Below are 24,206 nucleotides of genomic sequence, written 5' to 3'. Positions count from 1 at the left end.
AAAGATCAGAGTGTTGTACGTCAATCCGGGTGTTCAGTTTTCGGCAACTTTAGAAACCGTGTTCCCATTGAAAATGTATATCATTTTATTGATTTGGTGGTCAGGTAAATTTTCAATTTAGTGTTCAACGGAATATATAAACTAAAGTTGCGGTGATGAAAACAGAATATAGTTTACCTGGTCATCAAATCATTTTGGTAATATGCCACTCTTTATGCGTTATGTAAGTATTTCAAAATGTTGCAAAATATCTTTCATTCAGGGTTAGAATGACCAGTGGAACAGGTAAGAATTCAGTGTTTTATTGTTTTAAACCCATAAATGTCAAATCATCTGTTGTTTAAGTGACTAAACATACATTCATCAAACATGTATAATATTATTAGTCCATAATTACAATTCAATAACACCAACTTGGTCAATCCTCTCATGGCTGCTAGCTAGAAAACCACCGCATGAAATACTGAAATGGGAAAAAGGAAACATTAGGGGTTCTTCCTATTTACTGCATGAATCTCAAACACGAAAAGAGAATCATTAGTTGTGGTTTCTCTGACTGCAGCCCCACTGAGCATTTATGATTACTGATGATAGTCAGTTTGTAAGGAACTAGAATGGACATTCAGGACAAGTACTTAACGCATCATGCTGAGCGCCGTCTAGGGGGACTATGGGAAGTCTAAGGAGAATGCTAACAGTTACGCTAACAGCAATGATAACAGTACCCAAAAGTATCCTGAGATAGTATAAACTGAGGAAGACGACGTCATATTCCCTGATACATCTTTAAAATCCCTTGTCAGTGAAACACAAATTGATACACAGTGAGGCGAGTGATACAAAATAACTGGTCGGTTCTGCATTTTGGATGTAGGGTGGTGTTGTATGTTTGCTTGGCCCATTGATTAGTGACTCCGGTGAACTTTGGAAGGTATTCACTTCCATGGCAGATGTTTTAAAGGATTTCAGAATACAGGAATAGAGGGGTTGGATATGCACCCCTGCTGTTGCCATTTGTGGCATGCCCTTATTCATGTGTGCAGACACCTGTCTTCTTACTGGAAAGTGACACATTATGTCATTTCCTGTGTCTCCACTCCACACACATGTGCTTCCTAAGGCACAAATGGTATCAAAAGCCCACCCCCCAAAGTAACATAAATCAGGAAAAGGTCCTCATCAGGGCTGTGATGAGCTTTGAAAGTGGGAATGTCAACACTCAATTTGGGTTTCCGTCGCTAAGGAGAAGCTTTAGTGGTGATTCTTAAGTGATACACTACACAGCCAGCAGGGGGCAGTGTGACCCCATAAGATTAACACGACGATGTTAGAATACCAGGTATTCAGAGATTCGTGATGTTCCACACGTCCACCTTTCATTATCATAATCTGGTACAGACATGGCTGCGGGAGTTTTTACCGCAAGTAACAGAGAAATCTTTTTAAGTTACAGTGCTCTGACCTGATACCAGAACAAAGTAAATGGACTTGCCACATTTTGTTCTGGTTCTGTGAAGAATTTACACCCTCCTGGGAACACTGCGACCACGCCTTCATGACTAATGTGAGCCAGAATGTTGAAAATCCAAAGTAAAAAAAAAATGCAGTCATTGTATTGCATCCTTGTCCTACTGACTATGATGATATCACTAGTCAACATCAGTTCATATAAATCCCAGAAAGACACGGGGCAAAACTTAAGGATTTTCCAGAATTACGAAGCATAGGTGAATGTGCATTTACTTCACTCTTCCAAGAGGAGTACTCTGGAGACATTTCATTGCAGTGACAATGGTAGGTGGGGACCCGAAGCACCCCCTGGTGGACAAACCTTTAACTGCACCACTCTTGCAGATTTGAGAGGTCCCTGATTCACTCCAGGTGATGGGCCAACCCTCATCCCCACTCCAGTCACTCTATCAGGGGGCCAAAACCTACTTAACTGTGGTTACAGAAAGACATCTTCTGATTCCAAACCTACGTACACATTTAGCATATATTTTATTAGTGTTATCTTGGATATTTTACAATCAGTATAAAAACGATCGAATGTAATTACAACAAGCAATATATTATTTTGTAGTGCATGAGCAAGAGCTTCTCTAGAATGAGTTTAAATACCCTCACAAATTTTAATGTATCCATTCATCCTACAACCTATCAGTTAATACCACTGTTCTTTTTCCAGTGAATGGGATTCATGAATTGTCTGATGAATTACCTGCACCCAGTGTCACACTGTACAGGGTATCAAGTGCAATGGGTCCATAAAATCTGAATATGGACCATGAATAAAGCAGAACCTGCATATCTGAACCGTTGAGGAGTACTCGTCATGATGAAGGCAGGTATAGCCCAAGACTAACACCTTGCTCCTAGTTCTCTACCACTTCTGGGTTCTTCTATATCATTATCATACTTCCCTTCCTATTAGACGTCTATTAAACCATTATTAAAGATCATTTATCTCTATTTCAAACGGCTTACCTCTCACCAAGAACACACCTGGTTACATTTCCCTATTAAACCAGTAGCAGTTGAAGATCATATTTACAAACTCCTTGAACTGTCCCATCCCCCCCCCCCCCCTCCCTTCCGACTGGTCAGACAAGAAACCAAGTGGCACCCAAAAGTCTGTGCAAAACCTCCAGTACAGGTTTTTGGTCTCTTAAAACACTAGAGTCAAAACAAACCTCCAAAACATGTAGGCAGGTCATTTCTACTGAGGTACAGACTAATCAGACACCAAAAAATGTGAGATACTTCTTTCCTATGATACTGGAGATGATCACCGATGGTGTTTCTTTAAAATTGCGTTGCCATGGCTGCCCTGTTGTGGAAACAAACTGTTCAAGGCAGGATAAACATTGTTACAGTAGCTCTGATCAGGACAATATGAAACTAAGGGGCCAGGCGATTGGATCGTGTTTGTACGAGGTTGTATTAAACTGACACTTACGTACAAAGACAAGGCATTGAACTATTTCTATCTGGTATTAGAAATAGGACAATATGACGTCGGTTTTAAGATTGATTTCATCGTGAATACAGTAGCTGGGAAACAATCTTTCTGGGATGAAAAACATCTAGTTGGTTAAGAAACTTTGCCCTGAAGGCTCATTCCATGTCACCCATCCAGTCAGCATCTCCATCCAAACGCGAGAAGTAGGGAAAAAGGAACTGGGACCAAAACACCTGGTATCCCACAATCCACACGTTGCACTGCCAAGCTGACCGCTAAGACCACCGACTGTTACCAGTTACGTAGCAACACAGTGTGCATTTACTGTTTGTTGTGTGACGTGACATTTTCCTTTTTAAGACAGTGCTACAAGAACGAAGAGTTTCTACACATGGCTACCGTAGGCTGAAGTAAACCACCTAAATCTAGCTTTAGTGTTTTGTGAGCACTGGTGAATCACATTTACCTGAACTTGGACTGGAAACATTTACATGAAATATACATGAAATCATGATAAATAAAAGAAACTAGGTGAACCATGTGATTTTTTTTTTTTAAACATTCACTATGGGGGATTAAAGGTTCCTTTAAAACATTCCTGTGCATGTTGACCAGATGGCAAAAACAGTATTTCTGATAGATGAAAACTTCACAGTAACTGGAGTGAGGAATTTTAGCATGTGTGTAAAAAAAAAAAAAAAAAAAAAAAAAGCAAATCATGTGTCTGAGGCTCCGAGGACAAGATCTTCAATTCCCAGGAAGGCCCCAGAAGAACAAACTCATCTACTAAGATGTCCAAAGGGGTGGGGGGGGGGGGAGAAGTGAGACCAGTACTGCAACCAGTTAGCTTAAAAGAAAATGGGCCATTAACCCAATAAGAGTTGCCAATGTACTACCATGAGGTGAATGTCTATATCGTCGTAATCAGCGCTCATGGAGTAGCGCACCTTCTGAAGGTGGATGCGTAGGTTCGCTGAGCTCCGCAGCCTGTCAGCTCCTCCGGAGCCTCCACAGTCTGCCCCTATTAACTTTGCAGCAGGCTTGAGTGGGCTGATTCACCCCCAGCACCGCCTGTTCCTCAGTACATGTCCCGGTAGATCTCCTGCAGCAAAGGGTGCAGCGAGGTGTCCTCTGTCTTCTTGATCTCCTGCACCAGCTGGGCATGCTCCGTCACCAGCTGCCGCAGGTCGGCCAGCTTCTGCAGCAGCTTGGGGAACAGAAAGGCGTCATCTGGGTGGTTGGCCTGCAGGTGGCTGCGCAGCACCTGCACCAGAGTCTCCTGAAGTCGCTCGATGTACTGCACATTCACCAGACCTGGGCGGTCTGTGAGGGGAAGGAGATGAAGAGAGAAATGAGACCAGCTCAAGCAGAGGAGAGAAACTCCCCAGCAACTAAGGAAAACAAGTTAGCGTTGGCTAAGAGATGTATGCCCCTCGAGAGACCACTGGATGAGTTTAGTAAATAGAACAAGATTTCTTAATATTTTCCCTGACATCCCAAAAACTAATTATCCATAAATGCAGAACAGAGACCAATCGAAAAAAAAAATGTCAAGAAATGGAATCGTTTTATCTTTATATTTAATCCAGCGTTTTTCAACCAGTAGCGTGCTGCCGCACACCCATTGAAAAACACTGCCTTATACAAAGTGTGCCATGGCAGAAATAAGGTTGGGAAACACTGATTTAGTCGACAGTTCAAACAAGGGTTTTATGAAGGAGGAGCTTGACTGTAATTCCATCTAGCAGTGGAAACGTGACCCTAGTTCCTGTGTTGGCCACCCTTAACGCCCATTCTCACCTCCACAGCAGATGATGGTGGCGACAAAGAGTGCCAGGTCACTGTCATCCAGCTCCAGGGCATTGAACTTCATGGCAAACTGGAATTTGGGCTCCATCATGTCGCTGAAGGGCCGCCGCAAGCTTTTGAGGAACTCGCGCGTGATGAAGCCATTTCCGTAGGCAACCAACAGCCCGTCCTTGTTCATGCACGAGGCCAACATGGCAAACATGGCCTCGTAGACGCCATACTTGAGCAGTGTCACCTGGTCGTTGAGGTCCAGGACGGAAAAGCCCGGCACGGCCTTGGCAAACTCAGTCAGCTCAGTAACTGTCTCCACGGAGTTGCACTGGCAGCAGTGGAAGATGCGCACCTCTGCCTCCTTGTTCTGCAGGCCGCCCACACCACCCACCAGCTTGGCCACTAGGGTGCGCTCTGCCAGGCGTAGCGTGTCCATGTCATGGATGACGAAAGGCTATAAAGTGGAGGAGGTGAAAGATGTTTGACACCCAGATACTTACTTCGAGTTGAGAGAGGGAACTAGAAACGAACAGTCCGAAATACTAAATCAGGAGGAGAGGTAGGAGGGCAGGACGAGAACATCTTCCCTGAACGTTTACATTTGCCCTGAAGGTGGTGTTCTACACCTATCACAACTTCTGTTGACATAAGACTGAAGTTGCATGATGTCTGGTTCTCTCAAAATCTATGTGGCCTGGTTGAAAGAGATCTTTGGCTGGAGATTTGGCCAAGCGTGCTCCAGCTGTGTTGTGATGTTCAACAGCAAGCAAAACAAACACTCTAATCTTATCAACCTTTCACCCTTTGACTTGCAAAAACAGAGGCAAGACCTCCAGGGTCCATCTGAAAGAGAGAATGGTCACATGACACAGAAGGCGTCCTTGACACTGGCCTCTGGCGGCCAGGCCATGCACCTGCCTCCGCTCTTCAGGGTGTGCCCCGTGACAATATCAGCTGCCCGCTACTCGTGGGTCCAGTAACGCTATAAACATATGCCCTTCGGAACATTTCCAGCATCAGTGTGTTCATATCAAGTTGCCACAACAAAGACACGAATTCACTCCAGATCTTATGCGATTTGCTGCCATGTTAGAGGCACTTGCAAAACACGGGCGAACTTAAAGGAGGACAACATCGATGGTCAACATTAAGGGCTACCTGGGTACCTCAGATTTCTGGGTTCTAATCTGCCCAGTGCTCAGAAGGAGTTTATCCACTTTTCTTAGCTGGTTTAGTGGAAGAGCACATTGTCCCTAAATTAACATCCCATCCTCGGCAAGGCCTCTTGGCTCGGACCTAGAAGTTCCCTTCCGAGAGCCAGGAAATCCAGAAAATCAAGTTCCTAAATTCTGCGTCATGCAGGCCATACCGCAAAGAGCGGAAATAAACAAGCTCAGAGCACTTCTTGCTCCCACTGTCCTCCAAATAGCTTAGCCTTGCCAAATATGCCCTCCACTGGGCCTTACACGCTCGGTAGCTGGGTGAGCTGCGATGAGCCTGTGGAGATAAGTCGTGTGTGTTCAGAAACCAGTGGAATCCCTCCTGCGGCAACCTTTCCCACCCTGACACTCGGCGAATCACTGCAATCAAACTCCTGAAAACGTAACACAAACCAGGAGCCGGACCAATCGGATGTCAGACACCTAACCCTTGGGGTCTGGAACCACCCGGTCCTCATTGCTAATAATAGGGCAAGGCAAGGGGATACAGAGTCTGTGGTGACTCAGTTTCAAGTGACCGGAGAAGGACTACTGGCTGAATGGCCCACAGACCCACATTACCCAGGAAGAGGATGCAGAAGAGTGAGCTTTTTGATGGGGCAGGGGATTCCCTAGTTTACAGTGACTGGGCAGCGATAGGAGGAAGACAACATCGAGAAGAAACAGCTGGTGAGAAGAATACCGAGAAATTAAACTTCTGGTGTGTTTATCGAAGGATGAAATAAACCCTCGTTGGGCAAGTTTCAGGGCCTAGTTGGTTTAAGTAGAGGTAAGAAATAACCAAACAAAAAGGTTTATACCTTTGGCCATGAATGGGCAACGAATTTTTGACCCCAGAATATCCCCGGTGAGACACCCTGCCCCAGCTGTGTTAATAATCTGCAATGGCTGCTAGAAGGAAAAAAAGGTCCTATCCACTTCCAGTGAATGTCTCTTTGCAAATGCTTGGGTTGTGAAAGTGCTACCCTTTCATCGTGCACACGCAGCTGTGAGGACAGCAGTCCCTTTCCAAGGGGTGTTAGGACATCAGGCATGATCGGTGGCCAACGAACGCACATATGTTCCATGCAACTGGATCAAGTGTGAAAGCAGCAGAGCCTCCCACAGCGGGGTGCGTGGAACATAGAACTGTATCTCCCTTATGATGGCCGGTGCATTGCTAAATCTGGCTCTTACTCACTCATTTATCAGATTATCTATTTGGGGGATTTTCTGTGTAATGTCACCCTGCCTCTTTCATACAGATGTTTGTTCTGATAATTTCAACAGACAGAGAGCTCTGGATGAGGTATTCTCAGCGGCAGAGAGCCAGGCTTGTGTTACTCCTATGCAAACACATTGGCCCAGAAGTGATCCTCTCTATCCACCCACCCACATCAGCTTTTCCGTTGATGGTGATGGATCTCACCATCAATTGTCAGCAGACAAAGGCCTCCTACCGGTGTGCTGGTCTTCCCTGTCAGGATGACTCGCGCTTTTGACTTGTTCATGTTGAAGTTCTTCAGGTAGGCCTCGTAGATTTGCTTAGCTAGGGTCTTCTGGTCAGCCAGCTGCGGGTTCTCCGTCTCCTTCTCCACGGTCAGGATCTCCGCCTTCAGCTTCATCTTCTCCGATTGGGGCATCCTCCCAAATCGGATGGCTGTACCAAAGATCCCAAAGGCATTGTGTAAATATATCTGGGTGTATTAGGCACGCACAAGAACCCGCAATCATCCTCCTGGCTGGAAACCCTCGCACAGACCATAGTAAAGGTGACCACCTAATCCATGTCTGGTAGATTTACAAACTACTTTGAAACTGAAAGTGTCATGTGCTTGGATAATTAGTTCAATTCTTCTTGTTTTTTTACTGGTGTGTTTCCTTGACTGAAACACTCACCCAGCTGTTTCACATTAACATTAGTGACACATGCATGATTATGACTAATCAGCAAGGAGAAAGTGCTAAAGTGAAATCCAGGTCTTTTTAACTGAAATGGTAGTTTATAAATCCTGTCCTAGCTCATAGTGTCCTCCCTGACATGGATTAGGTGATCACCCTAACCTTACTCAGTTGAGATTGATGAACAAATGCAATGTGCAAATGTCTGGCCACAACAGGCACAGAAACGGCTTTGAAACAGCATTCTACTGCCAAGGTGGTCGCCCCTAGGGCTCTCCTGTCTAGACGGTCTCAGGGCATGTTGCACTATTTAATCGATTCACACTTGCCTTTCAAATAAAAAAATTATAGGGAATAGTTTTTAGGGGGGATTTTCCTGTGATTACAGGCTGACCTCCATTCTCTGCGACGTTCTGGTGTAGTAACAGTATTGGTCAACCACGGAACTTTCAGCACTTAAGATGTTACAGTGGCCACTGAGATTAGCAGTGTAATAGAGCAATAAAATTGTGAAATGCTGGCACATGGCACTGCTGAGTAAGGGGGGGGGGGGCGCATTAAAGGTCCTTGGTACGTGACAAACGCAGGGCACGACAACCCTGTCACAAGGACAGCAACGAACCGTAGTGGTTAATCACCTGACCTTGTGATCTGGAGTTTAGTAAACATAATATAATCCAGCAAGCTGAATATACTATTACGGTGAGATATTATTAGTAAGTATAACATTAATTCAGCTGTATAAATAAATAAAAGCATGCAAGTTTTGTTGGCTGCTCTTCATCAATGCCTACTTAGTCCCTGAACTTTAGAGGACTGGGAGAGCCAGAACATTTGAGCTTCTGGATAGACAAAGACAGGAAAAAAAAGGCTTTGGATGGTGTTCCCTGAGGAAAATGTCCGGCACTGACCGTCAGTGACTTTCACGTCATGAAACACGGCCCCTCTCCACGGCCCTAGACAGGGAAATTAATTTCCACCTCAAGCATGAAGATGAGAGCCATTTCAGCTAACTAGAATCCATTAATCGTCAGGGGTGACATTCAAAAGGAATTTAACCCCATTAGTGTTTAGGCAGGACAGGGCATGCCGGCATTCTGTTCGGCACGGCGTGAGCATATTAACTAAGCTGTACCGGGGGAGGGGGAGTCAGGGCTACGCAATCCTGTCATTGTGGAGACAGGGGGTGCGAGCCTCCTGCTTCTCCCCGCTCCCAGGACATCCGGAAAGGGGGGGGGGAGCTCCCTCTCTGTCCCAGGTCAGGCATCAGCCAATGGAGGAGCAGACGCCCCCATTTCTCCATCGGGGGACGCTGGTCTTAATCAAAGGTGTAAAGAAAGTACTGCAGTTCGTTTGTAGGATGTGGGGTTTCTTAAGGTGTGATTCAACATCGACAGACAATGAAACCACACTGCTAATAAAAACTCAGGAGAAATGGGGGTGAGCTGGCTGGATGACTGTCAACTGGTTACTGGGTAATACTGCTTGTCCCTGGTGTGTAAGGGCTAATGTAAGTGAAGCATGCCCAAGCGAGCCCCTTTGTGCAGGGAGCCATCTTCTATGCCTCAGGCTGGCCCCCTGCTGCTCTCCGTGCATGCGGTTGAAGTGCATTCCTGTGGGTTAAGGTCACACTAACAGAACCGGTTATGGTGCCCCTTTCTTCACAGACGGGGGCATCAGGTTCATTCGCACACCAAAAAAAAATATAAAAAAATGGGGTCACTGTGGCAGCGAGACCTTGTGGCAGTAAACATATGAGCGGTCACGTGAATAACTGTCGATGACCCGCTGTTATCCTGTTATTGGACCACCATGTCGTTAAGGTCATCGGATCTGGCGAACGTTAACTCAATGTCAGTGAACCTGTGGCTAGTCAACCGTACACTCCGTCCCCTCCAAAGCAATGCTGGGTGCATCTCTCGCCAAATGATAACCTCCTCTTGGATTATACCACCATTTCTTATCTGTGATTTTGGAAAGGGATCAGAACTATTTTAAGGTGTTTTAGTTGCTAGTTTAACATCAAGCAGTTTTATTTCAACCCCGTAGCGAGTTATGTTTCATTATGAGCGTATGTTTTAGTAATGGGCTTAGGGTTTGTCAGCACTGTGCTGGGACATGAATGCACAATCGGCACTGCATGCCCCGCCCCACCCACAGAAACCCCACCCACTCACCATTGTGGGACATGCCCACCGACAGGCACTTCTGGAAGCGGCAGTACTGGCACTTGTTGCGGTTCTTCTTCTGGATCTTGCAACTGCGCTCACACTTGTCGTACTCCAGCTTCAGCCGGATCGTCCTTCTGAAGAAACCCTAACGGGGGTACGTCAATGTAAACTGCCATCCCGACCTTAACCTAACTGTCACATCAGCCAACAGGAGCTACTATGGTACATGTAAACTACTCTGCAATTTCACTAACAACATGACAGCCATTCAAGGCAAACAAGACAAACAAGCAACCTTTTGTTTTTTAGCGACTGACCAGAGATGCCGTTTAGGTCTTCAGTAGCTGGGCAGAATGCCTATCGCACCTATAAATGGAGCTCCAGAGTGGGCCAGGTTACCTCGGCATGGTGCCGTGAGAGCCCAGGTTGCACAAACAACTTCGACACCAAACATTAATACCCAAATACTGCAGCACACGTGCAATGGGTGCTCCGCATGAGTCTGGAGAACCTCAGAGATCTATAAAAAAACGATGGATATGTGAGGAACCTGGCATGGGGAAATGAATACTGTCCTGGTACAGCCTGTCAGCGCTCAGAGACACACACACAAAAAAGGTCTCCCTTCGTCAGTTCTATGCGTTGGAGGACAACGTAACCTTCTGCAGGTTGTAAATCTCCATGAAGCACTAAATGATGCTAATATGGAGGAGTGCTGATTTGGTCTAAATGCACGTCAGACATCCCTCTGAACCTCCACTGCCAATCATGATCTTATCTGTATTGGACATCTTGTGCAGGATGTAGGTCTCCTTGCCGGCCCTGTGATCCCACAGGGCCCCCTGTCACTTGAAGTTAGCCCCTGCCAGAGACTAGTGCACTGAGCTTGGTCAACTGAGAACATCAGAACGAGGAACAGAGATCATGGCCGAGCATGCGAGTCTGCACGCGTCAGAAGGAGTCCACCGCTAGAGCCTCTCACAGGGCTACACTTTCACAACCAAGCACCTGAAAAGAGGCAATGACTTGAAGTGAGCAGGGAACATGTGGCCGGCGGTGGGGGAGGGGCAGAGCCAAGCGGACAGCACGCCGCTATATCTGCTCTAAGCCCTGATTCACCTAGCGCTGGCCGCACATGCCGTTCTGCATGCGTCTGCCCGCATGAGTGCACGTGGCATGGCACCTGCCCCTGGCTCCAGCATTATTCAGCTGCTTATGACTCATTGTCACTGGCAAAGCAGTCGTCACCACAAGGGGAAAACCAGCCCCCCCCCGGGAGATACACTGGCGGGGGAGGGCATCTGGCCGTAAATCAGGGAGAGGGTATCTTGTGACTGTTTAGATCATGTACTTCCTTAAAATCTGGTAAATAATGGTATTAAACAGCGGTTGTCCCTTTTTTGTTCATTAATGTTTCACATTTTCAATACCCCCAACCGTCAGACCTTGACTTTTGTATTTGCAGTCTAGTGCTTCCAGTTAAAAAAACAATAGTCAGATGACCACTCTGTCCCACCACGTATGCAAGAGTTCGCTGAGTTCTCTCTCAGTTTTCTCCCTTTCAGTTACACTGTTTGTTTTGCAGGGACACACACCTGAACCCAGAGTACAAAAACAATAGTGCTTACTGCTGCCCCCTGGTGGTCTTCAGTTCGGTCAACTAAGAACACAAGAATGAGGAACAAGGACACACGACTCTAATGCCACGAACCAGACAAGGCCCAAGAGACTAGGGCCTCTGGCAGGGGGGTGCAGAGGAAACTTGGGGTGAAGACAAGATAAACCAACGTCACTGAATATCGAGGACATAATCCAGTCCCCAGATTAACTCCTATGCTGTAAGCGACTCTTTTCAAAAATCGATTTAAAAGGAAAAAGTGTGGCTAATAGCAGTGTGGTTAGCGCTCACGCAAAACAGGGGTGGCTTTAGAAAGCAGAGTGGGGGGGATTCGGCCAGCGGGAGCCTGGCAAAAATCCCTTTTAGCCTGGCAGGCTCTGCCCTCACACCATGGGGGAATCTGAAAGTGTTTTTCCAACAAGCTTTTCCACAAAAACATCTCCTAGTGATCTTCTGCTTTTGATTTACTTGACAAAATAAAGCAATTTAGACCTCCCACACATTTGTACACTTTACCCACGCTTAAGCTTCATACTTTTTTTGCGTTCATTCATTGGAGCCGGTCATCATCAAACCCCAGGATGGCGCCCCCTCGTGCCATGCAGAGACAGGCGCGGCGCTACACCTCATGCTTGCTTCTTCTTGTCCGGTGAGTCCTGGTGTCGTCACGCAACTTAACATTGCTATGAAAATCTGCAGACTTGACCATGTCAAGAGACACACCAGTCTGGCCGAAAGAGGCTCACTCACGACATAAGTCACGAGAGTCTCTAGGAGACGTCTATCACCTTGACAATGCCGGGCAGGACAACCTGCAATTGTTGTCATTGCGAATGCCTGGAAGCGCATGGATAGCCCGGAGTGAGCCAAGTCACCAAAGCCTCATGTTCCGTATCCTTAGCTGCATAAGTTTCCAGCCACGCCCACTGCCCCCCACTCTCCCCTAATTGGTCGCGGCACCCACCTTACAGCCCTCGCAGGCGTGCACTCCATAGTGGTAGCCTGAAGCGCGGTCTGCGCACACTCGGCACTCCAGGGTCAGAGAAGTGGAGGAGAACTCTTCCTGTCCTGTTACCGCCCCAAATACCCCCGAGGAGGGGCTGGAGGCAGGGGTGAGGCCATCTGTGAGACAAGGACAGACAGAGACAGGCGCACACACAGAGTCAGCCATTACAACAAAGTACAGGACAGAAAGGGGGGGGGGAATTAGGAACTCTTTGTGAAACTGGAAAAAAACAGCTCTCAGACTTTTTTTCTTCCTCAGTTTAAGCAGCAGCAAGTCAGCATGGAAATACGAGCCAAGAAGTTAACAGTGGAAATTCACCAGAATCTGGAGCTGAGCTCTACCTGTCCGTCAAAAATTCATCTAAACAGGCGACTATTACCGCGTATCTCAGTACATCTGTGACAATGATTTGGGCATGAATAAAGCTGTTGAGTACAACTCTACAACTGCTGAAACAGTTTGAGTACTGAAGATGCCTAGAACATTTCCAGTGCCTTTGGCAGAGGTCATGTGGGCTAGACAGCACAGTGTTCCTTATCGTGAAGTGACAGGGGCACAGATAATCCAGCATGGCATGCTAGGTTACGCCACGCTATGCTAAGCTATGCTATGCCACATCACACTATGCTTGCTGCCAACCCCACCCCCCGCATGCTTCCCAAGCGTGTACGGAGCGCAGGCCGGAAGCTGGACCAGCGCTGCAAACAGACACTACTGCTGGTAGAGGTTCACACGCCTACACGCCGGCCCCACTAAGCCCCGTGCGAGCAGAACAGGAAGTCAGGGCGCGTGCAGCACAGAGGCCAATTGCTCGGCAACAATGAGAAAGACAGGTGCTACTAGTCCTGCATGACAACACAATATCAGCCTTCCTGCAACCCCTTCCACGACATCCTGTGGCTGGATGAACCAGAGCACAGTGAGGGTCAACTACTGAATTGTTATTGTCATAATTTCTCTGGGAACTTACTGATCACCACACATCCCTGTCTGTCCAGCAATGAAGAAGCTGTTTTCTGGATGTCCACCAGTCCAGAAGATCCAGAAAGTGGGCCACAGATTCCAAACCGTCTAAGGTTCCCGCAGCTAGCGTCATGGCTGTGATATGTGGGGTCACCCAGCACAACACTGAGGTCAACCAGGACACTCACACATGCTAAGGGTGCAAATCTGCTTTTAAAAGTGAACACGCTTTCAGAAACGTCTACAGCATTACTGTCAAAGAAACGCCGTTATACACCCCATTATTAAATCAGAAACACCCCCCCCTTGGCAAGCCTCACCAACAGCAATCCTGCTGCTGACTAACAGATTATTATGTTACATCGTTTTTTTAATCAGACTGCAATAACGACACTACCTACAAGTTATAAAATTCTATATAAGGTGCTTTAGATTGCCTTCTGTTAAAAATCTAGAACTACCTCTGGTTTAATTAGTGTAATGTGTTGACTATATGAGAGGTTTAATATCATTTAGAGTGATGTGTGACATTAGGAGAGGTTGGACATCCTTTAGTGTAAAGCAGAACTGCACAGGAGGCTGTACGTCATTTAGGGTGGTGTCTGACTGCAGGAGAGGGTGGACATCATTTAGGGTTGGTGTGTCACCTTAGGAGTGTGCGGTCATCATTTACGGAGGTGTCTGATTCTGGGAGAGAGTGGAGGTCATTTAGAGAGGTGCATAATCCTCAACCACAAGGCCCCACTCTTGACCATAACAAAACGCCAGTGACCCACTGGATAAACCACCTCATATTGAACCGTGGCTTCCTCATGGGCCTTGAACCTGTGGTTGAGAAACCCTGGTGGAGATGACCCTCTTCCAACAACTTATGACGGTTGCACCCACATGGAGCCGGGAGTTCATACCTATGATGGTGGAGCTCTCAGACCCAGAGCCCGGACCAGATGACTGGTACTCTGGGACATCCAAGGAGCTGAGGGCGTCGTCTTCAATGGACTGCGAGAGGTCCTGCAGGTCATTTATATCCCGAATGAGGTCCCCACACAACGGGCTGCCCAGAACCGGGACTTCCAGCGGGGATGGGGGGCTGTAGCGACTTGGCAAGTCTACCATGGTGGCGGACAGGGTCGGCTTCCGGGTCACACATCAGACTTTGCCAGGAGCGTGAAGAGATGGCGACAGATGGGGCATGACAGGAAGAGAGAAGAGAAAGAAAAGAATTTAGAGTGTGCTTTATTGCCCCGGGAATAAGAGGTATAGTTACAGTTTAATTCAGGACAGCAACCATATCCTATCAGCCTGCTTAAATGCGCTCAAAGCAGAGTTCTGTCACTAAGAAAGCCCACAGAATGCAAAATGTGTGCTTGTCACTCCCAGGACCCTACAGTAAACAGAAGCACGGCACAGGAAGTAATAACATCCGGAAAGCATCTGACCGAGTTGGGGCTCAGTCTGACAGCACCTTCCCCCACAGGAAATTGGACGGGTTTGTTTTGCATTATTAGGTGTGGAAGCCTGATGATAAGGATTAATTGCACACTAACTCATGCAGAAAAGCTCGCCGATTGCTTGTCCCTCATGAGGAAGCCTGGAGCATAGCCCACATCCACTAAGACCACTGGAACACTTGAGTCATGACTTTGTAACAGAGCTGTCTTCTTGGAGGTGGGGGGGGGGTCATGTGACCTTCACCACCCCTGAAAAAGAAATCCTCAGCTCCTCCTTGCTGTTTGCAGCCTACCATTATAGTACTATTACTCCATAAACCCGACAACATACCGACTGCTAAGATGAATTATACCAGACTGTTAGTAGCTCATAAATTTAACAGGCGATGAGATGGGAGTGGAGGGTAATCATTAACAACATAAAGACTACACAGTTACCTGAAAAATTATGTACAAAAGTTACATTTCACCATAAATTGAAGATAAAGTGCCATAGTATGGACAAGACGAAGAGCTCATGACCCCGACCATAGAGGACAAATAAATACTGATACCCCATCCCTCAAGCCCAGGGAGCTGCAGAGGTGCTCACTGAGCTCAAGAACCCTCCTCGTCTTCAACAAAAGCCCAAGGGAGATTGGAGAGTACGCCATGCAGGAGTGGGGGAGGAAGGCCTATCCTCATCCCCCCGTGGTGGATAAAGGACTTCTCACCCCCCCCCCCCATCTCCATGACAGGGTAGTGCCATTCAACATGAGGGACGCCTTGTGAATGGGCCCTGCACCACATATTATGCAAGGAAACATTTCAAAGTGGCCCCACATACTACAACTGAAGAAGAGCTTTTAATCGCTAATCTATACCAGTGCTTCCCAATCCGGTCCTTGGGGACCCACAAACGGTCCACATTTTTGCTCCTTCCAAAAAACACGAACTGTCTTTAGGTCCCCAAGAATCGGACTGGAAAACACAGATCTATACACACACAATTGGTAATGAAGGTCTAAATGTCAAACTTGACACTGACACGTTAGCTAGAGGGGAACAGTCGGGGTTAATCGATTCCAGTCTATCCCTCCTGTTGTAGTCACCGGCTAGCCTGAGACGAAGGGGCCCCTAACCTCACGTTTTACCACGACCCAGAGTCTGCTAGTTATATGCTAGCAGAGTGGAGTGCCGCCTAGTTTGGCAAGGGCTGAAGTGGCTGCCAAGCCAATAAGGTTCCATAAGCGGGATATCCTATCCACCCGAGTACCGGTGGTATAGAAGCGACAGTGCAGCTAAGACGCCCTGCCCGGGCGTGTTGCGGAGTGGATGGCGGCTGGCCAACGAACACCATAGACATGGGACTTGTTTTGTTCGGGAGAAGCACGCCAACCCTGAGTCACCGGCGTTGAATCAGCTGGGAGCTTGCTAACGCATGCTATCTCCACTACTGTGCTGTCAGACACTGAGCTTGGTACGTGCACTACGAGCCAGGAAATGATCTAGAGAGTGGCACAATGCAATCTGAAGGGAGTGGTTGTGTGGCTCACTAGGCTAGGATACTGTGCCTGTGACTGGAAGGTTGTAGGTTCAAATCCCAGAGCTGGTACAAGGATTCCACTGCTGGGCCCTTGAGCAAAGCCTTTAACCCTTAATTGCTGCAGGAGCCATCTAACCCTGATCTCAAAAAAGGTAGTATATTAATTTAGACGTAAAACAGACAACGAAAGATAACCATCACCAAAGACTTTGGTAAACTTCACCCATTCTGAGGCAAAGTATCATTTGCATTTTAATTCCTCAAATGGATTTCCAACCCTAAATCAGCCACGCAGTGCACTACACAGAGCTGACATTTCACATAGCTTTGGTGTTTGTACATGGGGCCGTGTTTGCATAAGGCACCCACCTCACTCCAGCCTGAGAGGAGATACGAGCCTGTGGAGACACCCTTTGAGCCTGGACCTGAGGACAACAGTGACGCCCACACGGCAAACATCAGCGTGGACCTTATCGGCCGCGATGGTCAGGGGGTGCCGCCGCTGTGGTCAAAGTTCACCTTTGGAAATGGCAAGGGGACCTTAAGGGGAGGAGAACTCTGCAGGACCATCAGGGCTTCTTATCAGAGGTATTTAAAGCCCCCCAGCTTAGCCACCCTTTTCATAAGCCTCTAGTGATTCTCCGGCTCCATATAACTTAACCGATTTCTAGAAGGCATGATTCAGATTTCTAGTCCAGCTGCTCCACAAAGAGGACCCACATCAAATAAACAAAAATAGATAATGAACGTAACATACAGTAAGAGGGCCACTCAGAGGAACACCAACAGCCCACGAAGGAAAGTTCAGAAGCTACATACTGCCTGGGCCAGTGAGATAATGGCACTCTTGTTAGTGCACCATAATGCCAACCTTGTTTAAATGCTAGATTTTCCCTCCGATTTTGTCTGGTTTTCAAAAGGGGGCCATCTGCCTGGAAGGGACGTCCTTAATTTATTTCCTTAATAAATAAAAACATCACTGAAATCATGTAGCCTTCCTCAAGTGTGAAGTAGGCAGCACACTATTGACTGTAATATATTTCATGTGCTAGTAAGGGAGAACCTCATTGGACAGGCATCAATTCAAGTATGAATCAGAGTGAACATCACTGGCCAAGATACAACTGTGCCTCTCTGACCACACAAAGTAGAAAAGTGGGACGTGAGACACACACTATACCCCAATAGGGTCTGGCAGCCCCCCTTTAGGTTACCACTCCTTTGCTCACAGTTTTTGCCATGTTAACTTTGTGTCACATGTAACGCTCAGCTAGATACTATAAAAATGACTGGAATTATCTCCCTGTTTACTCAGTCGCTCACTTGCCTGTCTGTCGATGATGTTTACGCTGCATCATCACTAAATCCACAGCACCAGGTTTGGCTGAGCCGAACCAAATGCACCAAAGCATATTCCTCACACAGTTTAACGTGCTTGGTGAGCTGGGTCATTCCCTGGTCAGGTCCGAACTTAGCTGGCGAGATCAGGATGTTTCCAAATTGGCCTGCAAGCTTTGAGGACAGACATCGATTACGCAACTTGGCGCCGGTCCATCCTAAAAATCGTGAAATGCTGGAAAGCGAAGCAGCAGTGATGTCTGGTGGCTACTTCACATCCCGGGCAGCTTCCAGGCTGAGTAGTATCATCCCTGTGCTCCAGGGTGGTTTGGCCTCAGCATGTTCTCCTCGGGATTGAGGAATCTCAGGCTTCCTGTCTAAGCAGGATGAGAAAGCCACACAAGAATGACGTTCTACCCCCATTCACAGCTCTAGGTGGGGGTGACTGCTTATCATTATTCTCTTTTACAAGTTAAACGAAATTCTCAGAGTTCTAACATGTATCCCTGTGCGTTCCTGCAGGGGCCCCCAAGTGCTTTAATGTGTTATGTTCTGCACTTCTGGGCCACCGTACTTCTGCCTCGCTGGGCCATTTCTCGGCTAAGAGTGGGAGCATTTCTGAAGACAGCCGGCATGATACAAGCGGTTCTCCTCTCATAGCCCCGCTGAGAATGATGCCAACCTCTGTGGGTGTGGGCACCATGCCCAGGCAACCCGCCTGCTTAGCTACACGCCCCAGCAGACCACCCTGGGCGCCATCCACCCAGGAAGGACAGCTAGAGGCCACCATGGACACCGATTATAGGCCTAAGACGTAAATCCCAGCCTTTGACCCAAGAACAGCTGGTCATTGTGGGGGGGGGGGGGGGGGTAACCCAGAATGCATTGCTCCAGCCTGTCTAGGTGGGGTTCTACAACCTACTACACAGAAAGTGAATAAGTAGCCGTATTCATGGGGGGTGGGAGGTCACTGTAGCCCTGTACAGACCATTATTATAGCGGGCAGTGAAACCATAAACTAGGTTATCGTGGGATTACAGTCAGCACAATAAATGCAAACTCAACAAATGAGCTTTTCTTCTTTAAGGATTACAGCAGGAACACGGCTGTACAAAAACACCCCCCCCCCATCCTAAACAGAGCTAAAAACATATTCACAGGCAGCGCAGCTCTGAGAAGCCCTCTCCTTCAGGACCAATGGACCACGGCACCATGTTGTGGTCCGTCTGACAGCTGTGAGGGTCCTGTTACATTTTCCAGAGTGACACAACAATTCCCCCCCCCCCAACACACACACACACACACCCCTGGCCTCTGCCTCCCACAAGCCTGCCTGCCAAGCCAGCTTACGTGCAAGTGAAGAGGCGCCGAGGTCTGTGGCTGAGTGACCCCGCCCACCCAGTGACCTCCCCCACCCACACACCCCCCAGCTCCAGTGCTCTCTGCAACGCAATAAGATACTAAGGAATAGCTTCAGAATAAAAAAGCATTAGAAAGCCCCACCCTGATCACTTTCTGATTGTCTTCCCTTCCGTTTTGTCCTGCCCCCCCCCCATTACACCACCCTTTCAGCCAAGTCAAAAAAAGTAAATTAAACACTCTTTCACCTGACAGTCAAAACCCGGATACATTCTCGCCACACCTGGGGGGGGGGGGTACACCAAATGGCGGGACACATGCCATCAAGCCTGGGGGCGACCCCCTTCGCTCGTTGGGACAAAGGCTAGGCTAAGACATGCCACTAAAGGAACTGGACAAGAGGATGACAGGCTGTAGAGGAGGACTCACTCCTCTTGGAGTTCCCCAACTGCTCAGGGGGGGTGAAGTAAAACTCCAGAAGCAGATCAGTCAAAGCCAGGGTCTGCGGGTTAATCCATGTGTTAGAGCGACCAACCCCCGCTTGGGAGGTGCATATTATCATGAGCCTATTAGCGCAGTCAATGGCAGGATGGACTATAACACGCTTGCTCTGGTTGGCAGTGATCTATCTCAAGGGAGAGCAATGGCGTCCAGACCTGGAGTGAGCTTCAACTGATAGCAGTTTCCTCATCCAGGACAGAGGCTGCTTCGCTTAAACTGCCCCCACAAGCTAGCTGCACTGCATCCGCACAGGCATCCCGGCCTCAGTGATCATCAGTGGGTTTCAAGTGAGGTGGGCATGAGAGGAAGATAAGCAACAAGGACCCACACACTGGGCAGAGCTGGATCTGCAGACGAGCAGCCAGCACAAAAGAAACTCGTGAGGCTTTGATATCCAGGACCAGAGGTCAGAGTTTAGCCCTGTGGGCAGAAGGCGTTCCTCTGAAAAGGGGCCCCCGTTTGTTTGAATGATAGAAAGATAATCGCGCAATGGGAGCTGTACCATTCAGTCCCCCAAGCCATGTGGCAGCAATAAAATAAAACACCAGGGAAACACCTGAATATCCTGCTTCACGAAAAAAATTAATCAACCAAGTCCAATATCTGTTAAACAACAAATGTGACAAGCAGAATCCCCTGGTATAAATCACATCGTAAATTGCACACAAAAAAAATGAAGAGTCCAGCCTCATTGGACTCTCCTACGGGGAAAACGCTGATAACTTGTTCTCAGAACTAGTAAATATGTATGAATTTCTAAAGGACAAGGTCCCAAGAACACACGTGCTGGCATTAGGCGATGGGAGATATTTTTAGAAAATTCAACACTCGAAGAACAAATGGTTATAAGCTTAGTCTGGGCCGAACAGCATTAGACATGGCAGAAGAAAGGGAAGGAGCTTCTCTAGGGACCAGGCAGGACACCATGTAAGAAATGAGGAACATGTAGGAACATGTGGGTTTAGGTCCCCACAAAAGACCTGCAGAGCCGTTCAGGCTCATAACAGGTAGCTAAATATTTAGCATTTCTGCCCATTGTTTCAATAACATTAACCCCAATGGATATTATTCTTCTAAGAACACTGAAGGGGCCTACGCACCGAGCGTCAAACACCCAAGAAGTATACCACAAGGGAACACAAACACACGAAATACTATTTTCTTGAAGTATCTTAGTCGAGTTTGAACACATTAATACACTCGGTAACAACTGGATTCACCAGACCCAACAAAATAAATAAAGCGTAAGCATTTAAATGTACTATTGGCTGCTCAGGAAAACAATTCAAAGGTTAACCCGTGAAAGCAAGGTGGAGTGTGACAGGGCGAACCTTTGACACAAAGCAAACTTAGCACATTGGGGGACATACGACAAATCAATTCGAAAGCAAACAGCCAAATGGGTTACACAACTTACTGAGTGATCTGTAATGTCTGCAAGTCATGTTGGATAAGACTGTCTGCCAACAGAATAAATAAATATTATCTCGAAGTCAACACAATTTGTGCCGGTGAATTTAAAGTTCTGGCCAGTTCATGCCAACTCATAAGTGTTGATGACATCCAGTTTTACATTTACTTATCTACTACGATGGATTAAATTTGCATGTTATCACCACATAAAAGTTCAATGAGTGGATTTAATATTTGCATTTTAAACATAGAAAAAATACCCCCGGGACAAGGACACAGAAGACAATAAAGTTCATAACTTTTGAAAGTACATGAGGCTGATCAGTGGATGTATGACATTACATGCAGGTAAAAAAATGGCTGTGTAGTAAACCTCAGAGCCAGGAGCTATGGATCAGAGTTTTAGAACCGAGCCAGACATAAGGACCCAGACCACCGGCGCAACTTTGCATGGGTGTGGCTGTTCAATTAGTCATTCAACCATTCATCCATCACTTATATCCACTTGTCCTATGCAAAGTCATGAGGGTCCAGGGCTTATCCTGGAAGCTATAGGTAAAAGGCAGGGAATAACCCAGGATGGGGCACCAACCCGTCACAGAGCACACTAACCAGTCAAACACACACAGACAATCTGGGAACTGGGAGCATCGAGAGGAAACCCCACAACACAGGGAGAACATGCATGGAGCCTAGAACCCAGGTCTAGAACCACAGTGCTGCCGCCCTGCTCTTCAAAACAATTCACTATTGCTGCGAATAAAAAAAAGATTAAGAAATTTCCACGCTTTCATTCTTTTCACTATTTGCACAGTGTGATATTCGCAGAAAGACCTCAGGTAGCCACGTTACAATGGAGGCTACCATCCTGCAGTGGGACAAGCAAAGATCACACATCCTTCACCGTAACATCATAGCTGCCTTACATACCTTCCGTCATCAAGGATTCTTTACACCGATATCAAAATAGAGAAATGTGACTTAGGACGGAAAAACACATTTATAACACATCACGTAACATATCACACAACTATGACAAACAAGAAGGGCATCAAGAAAAGACGAAAGTAAAGGCTTTCTCAGTTGCAGGTCTGCGGAAAGTTCTGCTGACCTCCAGCACACTGGAGTCAAAGTCAAAATCTTCCTGTAAATGTAAGCAAACACACTAATAAACTCAGCCCCACAGCACTCCAGATAACTGCTTGCCGGTCTGAAATTCAAAAAGGGTCCAAATGCAGAAACCTTTTTTCCCCTTTCACATGGTTTTTGAAAGACTGCTGTCATTTCAACACCTGCATCAAAATTTACTAAGTGACCGATAATAATCCTTAGAAGCCTTTGTCGTTTCTATAGATTTATCATAAGTTCCAGTGCCAAGCAAACAGCTTACGTCCTCAATTCAGCTGCAGAGCCTGTGAGCTGTTCATTACTGCAAATAGCTACAGTACTCCACAGCGTGGCCTAATTAATGAGCTTGGGATGCAATGAACATCACTAACTATTTCAGACCTCACTGGAATGCATTAAACAGGGCTATGCAACAAGTTCACTAGGGAAGCCAAAATTCACCCCGGGGGCTGAATTTTGCTCAAAATACCTCAGTGGAAACCGCAGTGAAGCGACACGTAAAGCCCCATGATCCATTTCCTCAGCACTGTCTGATGGTCGGGCCTGATCCACGCCTCCCACACACTGACATCCCGGGTAATTTTCTCTCCATTAAGTGATCCATGACAAATAAATAAATAAATAAATGGCTGAAATTCTTCTACCAAGCTCAAGTGAAATACTTACCACAGAGTAGAGTAGAGAGCCCTGATGCTCAGTAAAAAGAAACCCAATTTCAATATAAAATGAAATCAGTAATGAGCACACTACTGTATAACAGGAGGATGGCTATAATCTTGTTAAGGATTAAATTCAGTGTCCAACCAAATCCTAAAATAATTCAGCACAACGCCGCCCCCCCTCCCCAAAAAAAAATCTATTAATCACTCCATAACAAAGTTCAGGCAAATACAAGCAATTAAGGCAGCCGGTGGATGCTTAAGGTGGGCTTCCGCTGGTAGGAGAGCAAAGATAACAATATATTGCTCAAACGGTGCAATGACTTCGTTATTATAAGTTACCACGGATTGACAGGTACAGTGACACTGTAATCAAATATAGGAAACTATATTGTTTGGCTTGTTTGTTGCCCAATTACAACTCTGCGCACATTTTATTTACAGTGGTAGGCACCATAGTGAAGGTAACTTTGTCTCTGACCGACACATCATTTCATTTATTTTTGAGAATCTCTAAATGTAAGTTATTAATCACATTTTAGACGGGTTGATAAAAGGGACTTCCAGATGCGTGACTGTAAAACCCACATAGGGCCCAGATTCAAAGTCGGCCCTTTACAAAAACTTGATACGGAGTCATTCACAAAGTCGCTCCGTAAATAACCGAAGGGCAGCGCGCATTTCGCCCGCCTCGCGCCAGCAAAAGTGCGACCTGCTCGCGCTCACATGTCGACGACATACATACGCAGTCTCATAACAGCGCGCTTGTACTCTGAATTCCTTTTTTCGCCAAAAAAAAACGATTTATTTGTTTGAAGTCCGCAATACGTGGACTTATTTTGGCTAAACCGGACAAGCTCCAAAACAACCACCTTAAGACCTTCCGCCTGTTGTCATTAATGACACGCAGGGACTCAGAGCAACACTACTGGCAATAATGTATAAAAAATGTCAATAATTTCGGGATTGGTCCATGTGAACAGACGTTTCTACCTTTAAGAGAGTTTCCCAATCCGATGCCGCCATATAGCCCGAAATTGAAGCGATTTAAACGGCTGTCAGGGCGCAAAGGAGGAGATAAGAAGGGTCCCCTAGACGCGTCCTTTTACAGCCTCCGCTGTGCTGCCGCTGTCAAAACCCCGGCCTGGGCACAGCCCCGAGAGCCGGAAGTGACGACATGAGTGACAGTTGGAGGAATCGAAGACACACCC

The 24,206-nt window shown here is 46.9% G+C and overlaps 1 protein-coding gene across 1 annotated transcript; it reads right to left on the bottom strand.

Annotated features, from left to right (window-relative positions):
* Nucleotides 1–286: 286 nt before the first annotated feature.
* pparab (peroxisome proliferator-activated receptor alpha b) lies at nucleotides 287–24,148 on the bottom strand. The gene is made up of 7 exons (XM_048987514.1): nucleotides 23,989–24,148; nucleotides 14,530–14,775; nucleotides 12,617–12,774; nucleotides 10,041–10,179; nucleotides 7,422–7,621; nucleotides 4,763–5,216; nucleotides 287–4,285 (listed from the first exon to the last, which is right to left on the bottom strand). The coding sequence occupies exons 2-7, from the start codon at nucleotides 14,735–14,737 to the stop codon at nucleotides 4,041–4,043; spliced, it is 1,404 nt and encodes a 467-aa protein (XP_048843471.1). The 5' UTR covers nucleotides 14,738–14,775; nucleotides 23,989–24,148; the 3' UTR covers nucleotides 287–4,040.
* Nucleotides 24,149–24,206: the final 58 nt, after the last annotated feature.

Source organism: Brienomyrus brachyistius, chromosome 1, assembly GCF_023856365.1.
Source record: "Brienomyrus brachyistius isolate T26 chromosome 1, BBRACH_0.4, whole genome shotgun sequence".
Taxonomy (NCBI): Eukaryota; Metazoa; Chordata; class Actinopteri; order Osteoglossiformes; family Mormyridae; genus Brienomyrus; species Brienomyrus brachyistius.
Note: the sequence above shows the minus strand (reverse complement) of the source record. Positions and strands in the feature narration are given on the sequence as shown.